General features: G+C 46.6%; 1 protein-coding gene across 7 annotated transcripts in view; it reads left to right on the top strand.

Moving 5' to 3' along the window:
* The first annotated feature begins 300 nt into the window (after window positions 1–300).
* Window positions 301–14,460, top strand: part of FUBP3 (far upstream element binding protein 3) — a 38,710-nt gene continuing 24,550 nt past the window's right edge. For 4 of the 7 annotated variants that reach the window (XM_054283966.1, XM_054283964.1, XM_054283960.1 and 1 more), the window contains exons 1-4: window positions 301–399; window positions 7,348–7,453; window positions 13,454–13,504; window positions 13,980–14,013. In XM_054283966.1, coding sequence (XP_054139941.1) covers window positions 307–399; window positions 7,348–7,453; window positions 13,454–13,504; window positions 13,980–14,013 — 284 coding nt within the window. In that variant the 5' untranslated portion in view covers window positions 301–306. The remainder of the gene's footprint in view (window positions 400–7,347; window positions 7,454–13,453; window positions 13,505–13,979; window positions 14,014–14,460) is intronic. The other 3 variants (XM_054283961.1, XM_054283963.1, XM_054283962.1) reach the window with 3 other exon arrangements.

The raw sequence follows: 14,460 nt of genomic DNA, 5'->3' as shown, positions 1-14,460 counted from the left end.
CTCGTGTTCCCTCGGTGTCCCATCCCCGTCCCCGCCGTGTCCCATCCCTGTCCCCTCGGTGTCCCATCCCTGTCCCCTCAGTGTCCCAGGTCCGTCCCGTGGGCGGTCCCGGGGGTCCCTGTGGGCGTGGCCTATCCTGACCCCGCCCCTCTCCCCCATCCCCACCCCACGGCGCGCGAGCGGCCCCGCCCCTCACCGCGAGCCCCCTCGCGGCCCCGCCCCCGCGGGGCACTTCCGCCGGAAGCGGGGGGCTCCTTCCCTTTCCGGGCGCGGGCCCCGGGTGGAGCGGCGGGACGGGCGCGGGCCATGGCGGAGCTGGCGCAGGGGCAGAGCCAGAGCGCGGCGCCCGTGGGGATCAAGCCCGAGGGCTTCGTGGACGCTCTGCACCGGGCCCGGCAGGTGAGGCGCCGGCCGGCGGGCCGGGGGCGGCCGGGAGGAGGAGCGGGGCGCCGCTAGGCCGCGGAGCGGAGGCGGGGCACGGCCGCTGCCCCTGTGCCGGGAGAGCGGAGCCCTGAGGGGGCGGCGGGTCTGACAGCCCGGCCGTGCTCGGTGCCGGGGCGGCAGCGCTGCTGTGCGGGAGGGGGCGGCCCGCAGGCTCTGGCGGGGCTGAGGCGGTGCCGGTTCGGGTCTCACAGCGGCCGGAGGGGCTGGGGAAGGGGCTGGGCTGGGTGTCCGTGAGGAGCTGGAGGCACTCAGCCTGGAGAATAGCAGCCTCGGGGGGACTTTGTCACAGTGTCACTCCCTGAGAGGAGGCTGTCCCCAGGTGGGGCTCAGGGAAACTGTCACAGTGTCACTCTCTGAGAGAAGACTGTGCCCAGCTGGGGTCGGACTTATCTCCCCGACAGCCACCGACAGGACAGGAGCACTCAGTCTCAAGCCATGCCACGGGAGGTTTAGTTGGGCATTGCATGGAATCCCTTCACAGAAAGGGAATTAGCCATGAATGGGCTGCCCGGGGAGGTGGTGGATTCCCCGTCCCTGGAGGTGTTTAAGGGAACCCTGGATGTGGCACTCAGTGACATGCTCTGATGGACAAGGTGGTGATCAGTCAGGTTGGTCTCTATGGCCTCAGAGATCCTTTCCAAGCTGATTGATTCTGTGAATGCAGCCCTGGGCAGAGCAGGAGCTTGGCATTCCCTGCAGGGAGAGAGGAGGGGGCACTGAGGTGCTCCCTGAGGAATCCATGAGCTCACTCAGTGCTGAAATGGGAAGTTTCAGTGCAAGTGCCCAGCCCTGCAGGAATCACCACCCTTGCCTTCAGCACAGGCTATTCCAGGTATTTCTGTGCTCCTTGGTTTGTGGAAGGTGCTGCAGAACCAGAAGCTGCTGCTCCCAGCACGGGTGCTGTGGCTGTTGTTCCCATCTGCTGTTGCAGGTCTGCCTCAGGGGTTTGTTTCATCTCTGAGCAGGTTGTGGCTGCACATGAAGGAGCTGTGACACAGCTGAGTGCCAGGAGCAGCTGCTCAAAGACCCTGACTTTGCTCTCTCCAGGTGGGAGAAATCCCCTCCTGCTGCCCAGACTTTGTCATTTCACTGACAATCTTCTGAGGGAGCCAAGCTGGACCCTAAAACCTCCCAAGTGCTCTCTGTGGGTGCTGTCCCCTCACTCCCAGCTCCCCTGGGAATCAGGGGCAGCCAGTCCCTGTTGTGTGCAGCCTGCCCAGGGGCACCTGGTGCTGCAGATCCACGCCCTGCCCCTCCCAGGACACTGGAGCTGCTCTGGGGCCACTGATTTCCCTCTCAGCACAGGCTGGTGGGTGTGAGCTGCTGCAGGGTGAGCCAGGCCTTGCTTCTTGCAGCCCCTGTCCTTGAAATGTGATGTCTGAGTAGCCAGACTGGGTTTTGTGCTTGGTGCTGCAGCTGCTTTTGTCTGACCTGATTCTATCTTACTCCTTGCAAAAAAACATCTTATTTAAATATCTGATAATGCTGGCACCTGTTAGCAGCTGAATAACTCATTTATGTAAAAGAAAATAATTATTTGTTGAAGTGCAGCTGGTTGGAATTGTTTTGTGAGTGTTTCAAGTCCAGAAGAGGCCATGAGGTTGGTCAGGGGTGTGGAGCAGCTGCCCTGAGGAGCCAGACTGGGAGAGCTGGGGCTCTCTGGAGAGGAGAAGGTGCAATGGGGACACCACAGCATCCTCCAGGATCTGAAGGGGCTGCAGGGAGGCTGCAGAGGGACTGGATTCTTCCATCAGGAGAATGGGCTCAAACTGAAAGAGGGGACATTTCATCAAATATTAGGAAAAAATTCTTCCCTGTGAGGGTGGTGAGGCCCTGGCACAGGGTGCCCAGAGCAGCTGTGGCTGCCCCATCCCTGGAAGGGTCCAAGGCCAGGTTGGACAGGGCTTGGAGCCACCTGGGACAGTGGAAGGTGACTCTGAGGTGGAGCTGGATGAGCTTTGAGGTCCCTCCCACCCCAAACCCTTCTGTGTGTACCACTGGTGATGCCTCAGAGCATCCTGGGCTCAAACAGCACAAACTGAACTCAAACTGCAAATGGATCTGAGCTGGAGCTGCCTCACTGCTCTCATCCTGTTTGTAGGGGGAGTCTGAGAGACCCCAACCCTGCATGAGGGAGGTGGAATAATAAACAGTAAATAATTCTGGGTTGTTCTTAAGCTCATTATACTTGCTGCAATTATTCTGTACCTGCAGGGTTTCCATGAGCCCAAAACTGGAAGATTCCAGCAGCAGCCTTCTGGCTGTCTCAGCCTGGCAACAAGAGTGTTGGGAAATGTGGGCTCTGCACGTGTTTGTGGGAGAGCAGTGTCCTACATTTTTGTGCAGTGAGTTGTTTGCTGCCTGTTGAATATGATTTTTTTTTTTTCTGTTAGGGTTTGTGGGATGAAAGGAGCTATTGGAGGGCTGAAATGTTTCCTTCCCCAGTGAAAATAATTTGAGTTTGAGTTCTAAATTATAAATTGAGATTTGAGTTCTGTAGAGGCTGGGTGAGAGAGCAGGTGGTTTTCTCTTGCACAGAACCAGGTTGTCACTAGTGACTCATTGCCAAATGTCACTGAAAATGCTCCTCATTGCTCAGGTGATGGATATTTCCCTCAGCACCCTGCAGTCTGTGATGGACCTTCCTGGCTGAGAATCAGGGGAAAATGGAAATGCAGCTGCACCTAATATTTCTCTGGAGGTGATGGCAGAGCTTTCACCAAGGGTTTGGTGCTGTGCTTGCCTGAGCTGTACTGATCTGGCACAGCTTTTGGCCTTTTTGGAGTATTCCTTTTGCTCTGAGGGAGTGAGGGAACAGAGGAAAGAAATTCAGCTTCTTACTTTATGGGTTGCTCATCCCTGCCTTGATGTTGGAACCTTTCAAGGTTTTGTGTCACATGCAAGACCAGGAATCAAATTTGCTAAATTCAGTTCTCATGAGAGCCACACACAACATCACAACCAGGCTATGGAATAGAGAGCTTGGCTCTGAACATCTGAACAAGGACAAGGAAGACTTCCCTGACTCAAGGAAACTGCATTCCTCAGAGCCACTGGGATGTGAGATGATTATGGGAATATAAAATAGAAACCTGGAATATATTTGAAAGAAATTACCTTGCATTGCTTTCAGCATTTGTGCTGGACTTGCCTGGATTTTTTGTGGACTCTGAAATATTTGGGATTTATGAATAATTACTTTTTCAAGGCAGTGCTGGGACTTTGGATTGCTCTGTCCTGCATCTTCTGCACCATGTCCCCAGTGGATTGGTGGCTCTGAGGTGGGGACAGGTCTGTGCAGCTGCTCCCAGGCAGGCTGGCTTTGGGGTGGGAAGAGAGAGAGAGGATGTTTGCTCCCCTTTTGAATAGTGGGGTCAGAAAATAAGCAGAGCTGCTTGTACTTTGGACTAAAATGAATTTCTCTCAGACTGCCATTAAGTTTTGTTCTTATTGACCAAGCAGTGCCTTGCTGGGGTTCTGGGAATGCTCTGGAGAGGAGAGGCTGAGGCTTGGTGAGCCTGTGATGCGCTATCCTGGCTGCCTCAAAAATGGGGAATATCCTGAGACTGACTGGGAGTCAGCAGGCTGTGTTTGAAATCTTTCCTTGTATCAGGCTCTGACTTTAATTTCTGTGGTGATGGAGGGGTCTTGGACAAACTTTACCCCTTTGCAGAATCCATTCTCAGGACATCTTCAAGTAGATTTAGGCTTTGCCAATTACTCTGGTACTTAGGAAAAACACCTGTGACAAGAAGCTGGAATGGTTGTGGATGGTTTTATTGCTTTCTGCAGAGCTCTGGAGAAATGTCTGTCTGCCCAACTCAAGTGTTCTGCTGAGGGAATGGGAGGAGCAGCACAAGGACCAGAATAGTCTGAAGGGTCAGATGACAGTGCCTTGTTGAGTTTTTTTACCCTGCTAATACCTAGAATTGGTGATTTTATCTGTTGCTGTTCTTTGCAGGGCACCATGGAGAGGTTTTTCCTAGAAGCTGGGCCTGTTCTCTTGAAATTCTGCAGATGTTTGTGTTTGAGTGTGCCTAGCAAAGGAGCTCCATGTTTAGAAGTGGTTTTGTATTAACTCTGTGTTTTGTATTGTCATTTTTCTGGCTGTTAAATGTATAGGAGAACAGAAGTGCAAGGTGTAGGAAAACTTGTATCTCTCACATAACTTCATGGATTAATTTGATTTTCTTGGCTTTCAGTGCTATTTGCAGCTGGGGGCTTGTGTTGTTTTTTGAAGTCTTTGTTGCAGAGCTTTATTTTGGGATGCAGAAACAGTGATGCTTTTTCCCCAGTGTATTTCAGAGCTTGATAAAATGGATGCATTGGGTTTTAGTGGAAGAAAAAAGGAGGAAAAAAAACTAAGGCTGGCATGGAGCAGGACAAAAACAGTGGCTAACAGCAGTACATTACTCAAGGTCGTTGAGGCAGATAAGGGCTGGGGCTGCTTGCTTTTGCCATGTCCTAATTTTTTGTGCTTACTTCCCTGCTGAACTTGTCATAAAATCTGAGCTTCCCATTTAAAGTTGAACATGAGGTGTTAAAATGTATTTTAGCTGCTCCATGTACTTGGAAAGCTCAGCTTTTCATTTTGCAGGGTGCATTTTCCTGCTGTGGTGGGGTGGCACCATTGTCTGCCTCTAATCCAGTGGCAGCTGGGAGGCTTTAGAGATAAGGGCACAAGTTTAAATAAAGGGAGAGGGGGGGAGAAAGGAAAATATCCTAAAAGCTGATAATGTAAAAATTGCTTTAACACTCTTGCTTTGCCCTTTACTTGGAGGGTTCTGTGCCAGGGTGATCATTGGGGTTCACAAAGCTCCCTGAGGTGGGAGGACACAGCCTTGGTGCCAGCAAAGGTCCTGAACAACTTTGTACTTCAGGCTGCCTTCCCTTCCTAAGCAGCTTCTGCTGTCCACAGACTGGTTTTTGATTTTCCTGGAGTGTGTGCTGAGTGGTTTCATCTCTAAAAGATCATCCATAACTTGTAAATCATGGTAAATAACCACTGACAGAAAGAGTTCTTGAATAGGGTGTTGAAATTAAATGTCAGGGTGTGTTATACCTGACACTGTTCTTTTTGGTCTAAGTTACTGTATGAAAGCTGTTCATAGATTGCTGTAAAATAAATTTTAAAATTTACATTTCAGCATTGAAGTAGTCAGAAAACATTTCTGCTCTTTGTATTTCATTGAAATTCTCTTCATCCCAAGCATGAGGGAAAGGGGAAAGGGCTGAATCCATGGATTACAACATTTATCAGAAGAGCAAAGCATCACCTGGCCCTCGCTCCTGCACAGGACAAGGTGTGTTAATGCTTTCAGAACCAGCTGGCTGGGGACTGATTGAAGATGTTGCTGTACAAAATGCTTGTCATGAAAGCTGCACTACAGGATTGCAGCTGGTACCAGTGGAAGATTTTATTCTCTAGCTCTGACATTCCTGACACAGCAAAGTTTCTGACTTTCCAAAAGGAGACGAGACAGGATGGACTATAAGGAGAAAATGGTCCAAACTTGGGGCCCTTTTCATGGAAGGCATTGAACAGAATGTTTGCTGTTCTCTTTCTAAAAGCAATGCCCTCAATCTTTCTAGATTATTTCAAATAGCTTTTTTCCAGTGCCCTGTGGTTCTGCATCTTGGGCAGTTGTTTGTTCCACTTCAGCAGAAGATAGTGTCAACAACCAGAGCTGCTGGAGATGTCTTTCTGTTGCAGTGAAATGCAAATTTTAGAAATCTTTAGATATATTGGTCATTTAAAACATCTCTGTGTAAAATGCTCTTTCATCTGCTCCTGTTCCTTACTCCCTGGTGAAACCCAGTTATAATGGAGTGAGATCAGTCTCTTGGTAAAGATTTGATGAAATTATTTTATTTTTGCTGGACAAGGAAGCAAGTGCTGTAGCATACAGTGTACTTGATATTTGTTCTGTAAGTGCTTTGTTCTGTGCTTGCTTAAAGCAAAATACTTTATGTGGGCAAGGGGAGCTGTGAGAGTGCACTTTGCCTGTCCTGTGAGGGTGAGATGGGCTGCAGCACCCAGGGAATGCACCTGGCTGTTTCTGGGGTGGGTTTCTATCAATTAGCTCAGAGAGCAGCTGGAAGAGCTTGTGTTGTCAGCACCCACCTGTACAGCTGTCCCCAGATGTCACTGGAGATGAGCTTCACTTTTCTCTTGCATTGAGTGGTGTTTAGGTGTGTGTCTCAGTTTATTTGCTTACCTCAGTCCCCTCACTGTGACACCTGCCTCTCCTCTTTGCTGTGAATGAGCTCCTTGTGTCCTGGCTCAGCAGGGAATGCAGTTTCCCTTGTGCAAGGCTTGGAAGCGGAGGCACAGGCAGCGTTGGCTGTGTTTGTGCTGCACTGACCACTGCAGGAAATAGAAACTGCTCTGCACTGATAGTTTGCCCACTGGCTTATTCCTCACACAGCAAACAAGAGTGATCCAGTCTCTGACAGGGAGCTCCCAAACCTGTCCTTGTGCTGTGTTTGCACTCTCCTCTGCTCCCCCATGGGTGTGAGTGCATTTCTGTGTGCCTGGATCTGCATGGATGCAGGAGGAAGCACAAGTCCTCCCACACAGCTGCTCCAGGACAAAGTTGGTGGGCTAGTTTGAACCCTCTTCTTAGCAAGATTTAGCTTGTCAGCTGTCCATTGAGCAAATAATCCTGAATGTAATGTTCCAGGGCTGCTTATGATCAGGAAGAGGAACTGGGTGAATATGATCTTAATTAAGCAAATATTAAAAGCAAGCAGAAAACTGTTTGCTTTACAAATGAAGCACCTTGTTACAAATCCACCTATATAGTAACAACCCGAGAGAAAATTGGCCTGGGGTCAAAACTTTATTGGGAGAAACAGTATTTAGTTGTGGTGGCTGATAATGTTTTTATCTCCTTTTTATAGATTGCTGCTAAAATTGGAGATATTCCTCACTTGAATAATTCTACAACACTTGTGGACCCCTCAGTCTACGGTTATGGAGTGCAGAAACGGCCCCTGGATGATGGAGGTAAGCTGCCTGTGGTTAGTCAGTCTTGTGCATGCAGCTCCTGAAATCCATCTATGGAGGCAGTTACGTTTTAAGGATGGAAAATGCAGCCTTCTGTGTGTAGAGATTTTATACAAGATGCCCTGTGCTGTTTACTCTTACCTGGATTGCACAGTGTTCTTAGGCACTAGTGTTAATGTGAAGCAATTCTTTGGTGGTTCATGACCTGTGGGAATCAGCAAACAAACTGTGTCATTTAAATCTTGGTCTGTGGTAGTTGAGGGAGGAGGATTTGTTCATTGGGTCTGTTCTGGAGCCCACATTGAGAGCAGCAGGTGTACACAGCACATGTTCTTCCCTGATAGCCCTTCTTTTCTGAGAGCAGGGAATGTGTAGGGACAGCATTACACATGTTCCTTTCCACCTGTGACAATAATCACAGCCCAGGAGCTGAGTTGCTGTCAAGTTCTGGTTGCTTTTTACTTGAATTTTAAGGAGAAAAAGTATTTATGTAAGGTGATTCAAGTTGGAAGGAAACATCCAGTATTTAGCTCTGCTTTCTCCATTATCATTTGAGAATTCTGAAATCTGAAGAATTCAAAATTGGCCATAGCCAAAGGATGGTTTATTGCAAGGAACATAACTGGTAACTGTCATAAGTCAATATTGTATGAATTGTTATAATTTTAAAATAAGCCACTAGTTTCTTATCTTTATTGGAACAAGAGTTCTAACAAAAAATGTTAGAACTCAAAAAATAGTTTTTTAGGCTTTATAAATCTAATGATATGCATTGTTACAAGTGTTTAACCTGTATTATCTGCTGCTGTACAGATGCAAAGAGCTCACCTTTTCTTGTGAAGAAATAAAAAGCATGGCTATGTCTTCCTTTTTGTTATTTCCTCTGGTGTTTTTCCTGACACTCACAGCCCTGCAGGGTGATCCTCTCCCCCATGAACATGTTCAGGAGTACTGAGGAGATAAGCCAAGCTGCTACCTAGCACTTCATTTTGAAAAGAATTTTTTTCTGTCTGATACAAAGGCTGAAAATAGCTGCATGTCTGCTCCTCAGTCTGAAAAAACATGGTGCTGCATGGGGAGAAGCTTCTCTCATGTGGAGCTTGCCACCATTACTGTTTTCTGAACACATGCCACCCCCACTTCTGTTCTCTGCTCTTGGCTCCATTTGAGCAACAGATTGCTGCTGCTCCTTTGGTTTGGGGGTTCAGGAGAGAATGGATTTATCTGGGTGAGCCCCACATTTTGTATCTTTGTTGAGGAGCCAGAGGTCTGGCATTGCTGGTGTGTGCTGGTTCTGCAGGGGAAGGAGCTGGGCAGTGCTGGGGAATGCTGAACAGCTCTGAGCTTTGGGATGTGGCTGTGTGTGAAAAGGAGTAAAAATAGCCCTCTGGGAGCCTGTCATTCACAACATTTACCCTGCCTGTGTTTGTCACTGATTCATCAGACTGGAGCTCTGACCTCCTGGCAAAATGGGTTTTAGGAACTCCTACCACGTGAGCTGGTTGTAGTGTTTCAGTGACAGGTTGGACTTTGCACTTAAACTTGTACTGGTGAGCCCCAGAACGTGGTGAGCCTGTTTGTGTTGACACACAGCCTGTCAATACAGTGGAGTCTGGGCTAGAAAAGTGCATTGCTGCTGGTTTCTTGTGCTCTGGAGATAACTCCATGGCTGGGTGTTGTTCCTGGGAGAGCCTCCCAGAGTGGCTGTTCCTGACTCCTGCATCAGCACTTGTTCTGCTCACCCTGTCCTCAGCACTGGACCTTGTTTGTAATTGTTTTTAAATGCTGTGTTTGCCCTTGGGTTGTTCATACACATCTGTATATAGCTTTGTCCAACTCCCTTCCCAAAAACCTGTTTTTTGAGAAGGTGAGAAATGACAGAAGTCATATTTTAAAGGGCTGGAATTTAACAAAGAAGCAGGAATTGTCAGGGTTGTAGCACTTCTTTCAGCTTGGGTCATGTTGGGTTTTATTTCTAATGGTGTTAGTAAGTCCTGTACTGAGATGCAGCTGTGTGATGGGTTCCTCCCTACATGTGGGATCCTCCTGTGCTGTTCTTTACCTGAAGCTGTGGGTGCTTCTTGCTCTGTACCTCTTTGTGGTGTGATCCATATCTTACTCTTGGGCTACCTGCTCTTGCTGCTGTGTAATTAAATGTCTGTAATGCAGATTTAGCTTTAAACATCTGGAAGATAGAAGTTGCTTTTAATAGGACACTTAAATTAGGAAAGCATTTCCTATATGGATGATTCTTTGGTTCTCTGTTAGCTGCAACAAGGGGTGTTGGAATTTCATGCCCACACTTGTCTCCATTTTCTGCTTGTCCGTGAAGCACAGTTTGGAGGTGTTGTTGTCAAGAAGTGATTATGTTGTTACACATGCTTTAGAAATGTTATAGTGCATATTGTAGTGAATTTGGATACATTCTACTCCTCTGGATGGGTTTGAAACAAATCTGGTGGGAAATTTCCCTGTATCCTGCATGCTCACAGCTGGGTGCAGGTCTCACTGCTTCCTTATCCCCATGCAGCTCTTGGGAAATTATCTCTGTTCCTAATACTGCTGAAAAAATTGTCTGCAGAGGAAGTGTTTAAGGTGACAGGAGAACTGTCTGTCTTTCAGGACAATCTCATTCTTCCCATCTGTTTTTGTAAACAGCTGCTGCTGTGGCTGCCTGATGCCAGCTGAGGAAGTGGCCTTAAGACAGGTGTCAATGTGTTGATCAAAAGAAATTCAGCTGCTTTTCAAGCATTTCCAGGAAAAACAGATTTATTATAATATCAGAAACCAGGATGTCTGAGTGCTTTTTGCACTACCTTTAACATAACCCTCATCTGAACTGAGGAGCAGCAGGATCAGCCCTGGTAACCTGGCTCTGGTGTTAGATGGACCTTGAGACTGATTATTTCTATTTCCCCTGGCTTCTTTTTTTTCCCTTTCTGGAAACAACTTGAACGTAATCCTGCAAACAGCTGTAGTGCAGGGAAGGGATCAGGTTGATTTGTGCTGCTCCTGGGAAGTCAGAGCTGGCATTTCTGTGGCCACTTGCAGGGGTTGATGTTTGTGGGGACAGGTGAGTGTGAGCTGCAGACAGACCTGGTGGCATCTTGCCTGTGGCTGCTGCTGGGACAGACCCCAGCCCACCTGTTAAGGGCCAACTGCTGCCCCGGCTTCTGATGTAATTAAAAGGTCCCTCTAATTATCAGCAGAGATTAATAAGTTTGTTTAATGCCAAATAACCTTTAAAGAAGCAGCCTCCTTTTGTTCAAAGGAAGCAGGGGTCTAGCCTGCTGCAAAGAGACTGATGGACAGAGCATTGCGCTTTGTTTGGGCTGCTTTAAAGGAGTGTCCTGGGAGATCCATGGGATTAAGCAGCAGCATTACAGCTGAAGGCTGGGGCACCCTTTGATTCTGGGAAAACAAAGGTGAGAGACCTTGGAGAAGCCTCACCTCCCTCTCTCCACTCCTTTCTCCTCCCAGAGCTCCTGTGGTACATCCAGATCTGAAGATGACTTGTTCTGGTGTAATAAAATTTGATTTTAATAGAACCAAGGGCTCAAACACGACATGATCCTGCTGTACAGAGTATTTTATTCTTTCCCTCCAATGTGTTTTCAATGAAAATAGTGATGGGCAGAAGGGAATTCTATCCTTTACTGCTGATGGAAGTCAGTACTGATGCTCTGACAGATCTGCAGCAGCAGTAGGACCAGGGCAAAAGTCCAGATCTCTTGGCAAAAGATTTTATTTAATACACAAAATGCCACTGTTCTTCAAAATTGTAACTTTACAGATGGTCACTTTTTAAAATGAGATGGTTTAAGGGAGAGGAAAAAACCTCCAAAGATTTGCAGTGAAGTCACACACAAAAATTATTAGGGTTTGACTATTTAATTCAAGAAAAACCTATCAATATTTAATGATGAGAAGTAGGATAACAATCTTTGTAGCTTTCTAATATTTATGATGATCCCATTTTGGCTCTAAAGTATGAAAAGCAGCCCTGTTCCACTGCTCTCAAGGAGATGTGTTGCTCTGATTTTATTCTAGCCATGCAGATATTCCTGAAGAGATTGCATATTCCCATCATGCACATTAATTTAGTGGGAGGCACTGCTCTGTTTTATGGGGTGGAAGAAAAATCCACATTTGTTTTGAGTGTCTGTTAGGTAGGATTCAGTTAAGGTGAAGCGTAAAGCAGATTGAAGAGTTATCAACCAGCAGGTGCCATTAATAGGAAATTGTGCTGATTTTATTCAGTATTTTTCCTTATTTGCAATAAAATGACTGCAGTTACAGTTAAATTGTACTGAATAGATGTAAAAGGGGGAAATATGTGTGTGGCTTGTCAGGGTTCAGCCCCCTCCTCGGTGTGAAGGGAGACAGTGGAATGGTGCATCAGCTTTCAGAATTGTGGCTGCCCCAGCCCTGCCTCTCTGTCAGTCCCTGCTTTTCAGAGAAAAATGGACATGTTGGAGAGGGAATGGACTTTTAGCTTGTTGGAACTGGGAGCCACATCATTTTTTCCCCCTCAAAACAGAGAGAAATCATGAATGACTTGAAGTAAATAATGTCCATTTCTCTCCATTTGCCTTCAAGTTCAGTTTATCTGTGAACTGTGGAAGGAATGGTCTCTCACATCATTTACTGTGGCATAATTTTTCCATACTAATTTGTCCAATAAACATGCATTAAGGCTGATATCTCCCTGTGGGGATGAATGGCTTACTCTGGAATCTGCAACTCAGAATGAGTTGGAGGGACATTGCTACCTGCATCTAAAGCATTAATTCCCTGACTGATTTAACTCCCTGTGCTGGTCCAGGTTTCCCCTCCAAAGCTGGCTTTTTCAAGTGTAGGATTGTGTTACAAAATGAAGGCTCTTCCCTTCCTTGCATGAACTTGGGGAGTTGATTATAGGATGTGTGTCTGTCTCATAATTTGTGGGCAGCGGCTGCAGCGGAACAGATTGCTAAGGGAGCAGTTCTGGTGAATTGAAATGAGAAGTGGAGATTTAAATACAGCCTTTGCAGGGTTAAAACCACTCTTTCTGGCATCTTGATAATGAGTGGCCTTGGCTGTGGCAGCCCCACTCTACACCAGTACCACCAGACCTACTGCATGGAGTTGAAATATTCTGAGTTTGGTTGTATTTGCTCAGCTCTGTGGTAGAAGCTTATCAGCCAGAGCAAATATTCCCCATTACATCACCCACCTTTTTCAACTGCAATATTCACAATTATCAAATTAGAGCTTTTCATATTCAGGGTGAGAATATGCAAAGACAAACTAAATGAGTCAATTAACACAGCAGTTGTCTTATCGCTGAGCTGGAGAGAGTAATAAAATAGAAACATTGTCAATATTTTGGTCCTGAACTATCACGGAGGTATTGACACGCAGCAGAAATACACTATTGACTCTCTTTGTCTATTTTCTTTGAGTAAAGTGTTTGGCCACAAACTTGATGCATTTTTCTACCAGATTTAGTGAGTGTGGGATGCATCCACTTTCTATCCCTGCCAGCTGATTGCCAATTTATTTCAGGTCAAAGAATGTGCAGCTTGCTGCAAGGTAGTTTGAAACAGCATCTTTATTCTCACAGCTCACATGTTGGCCAGTTTCATTTGTTTTGTTCTGTGCCCTCCAGGCATGCAATATAATCTTTCAACTGGTTGTTAGCACCAAATGGTCTGGGTTTTAGCTGGTTTGCTGCAGGCTAAGTCCAGTAGGAAGCCCAGCAGGGCTCGTGTTCCTACTTTGCATGAGTTGGTCTAATGATATTTTCCCCGTTAACATTTGGAAGAACGATCTAATCTGTTGGGGCGGGGGGAGAAGTCTGTCTCAGGGTTGTCAGTAGGGAGATAATTGCTAATCATGGCTGGACCCCCAGCTAGCATGGCAGAAATGCCTGGAATGTGTTGAAGAACATGTGTTTTGTGGGGTTGAAACAGTGTTTGGGTGCCACGAGGTTATTTAACAGCCCTATTCCTTTAACAGGTCTCCGTGTAAGTGGGCTCCATGGAGCACAGATCAGAGACACTGAGAGAAGTATGTGCCAGCCCTGTCAATGCTTGGACTGAGGGAATCTCTGAGGCTGCTTGGCTTTTATTCTTGTTTATTAATGCACACTGGTCTCCTTCAGATTTCTCTCCTTCCTCCTCCCTCCCCCCCTTTTCCCTTTTTTTACTACTTTGGGTTTAATTTGGGAAGGGGGGAGGTTAGTTGCAGGGATTTGGATTTGGGCAGGCAGGATTTTCTCCCATGACTCTCAGCATGGGGAGACACGGATCAATTCCCTATCCTGTGTTCAGCTGGACACTGGGCTGTGCTGTGTGTTGATCAAGAAATCCCCTCCTGTTTTGTAGCACATAACGCATTCATTTCAGCCACTGAACCTAAATTACTGTTTTGCTTTTCTTTCTTTTTTGATGAAACGGTAAGAACTCTTTTTCTATAGGGATGAAGTTAGTTTATCCGTGCTAATGCTTTGATTTTTTTTCCCTTTTTTCTCTCTCTGCCACAGTAGGTAACCAGTTAGGGGCCCTGGTACATCAAAGGTAAGCAGTGGGTTATGTTTTATTATTTATTGATCAATTCTAATTGTTTATTGATCCACCATCTGTAGTAGTGTTAGAAAGTCAGAGGTTGAGAATGTGGAAAAACTGTCAGCTTGGGTTTTCTACAGCCTGGCTTGTTTGTTCTGTTGAAAAAAGAGGAGTTGATGTGAAACTTGGATTTGGTCTCTGCAAATCTACAGGACTGAAAAAAAGAAATTCTCTCTCCTTTCCCTTCCCCTGCCCTGGCAGGGGCAAGGCAGAAAAAGTGAAAAAAGATCTGGTATTTTGGTAAAAGATGGAAGTATCAAACAGACACATGTAACTGTTGTTGTTATTTAGTTTTGTTGGTGTAATTTGACCTGGGATGACTCCTTTGTCAAAGAGGGTTTGGGAAGACTGAAACAAGTAGGAGTTGTCATCCAGCATGTCTCAGCATCCAATAAAAAT

Source organism: Melozone crissalis, unplaced genomic scaffold (genome assembly GCF_028551555.1).
Source record: "Melozone crissalis strain CALT ecotype California unplaced genomic scaffold, PUWL_Pcris_2 ptg000041l_1, whole genome shotgun sequence".
In the NCBI taxonomy this organism is placed as follows: Eukaryota; Metazoa; Chordata; class Aves; order Passeriformes; family Passerellidae; genus Melozone; species Melozone crissalis.
This window is presented reverse-complemented; position numbering and strand designations above follow the sequence as displayed.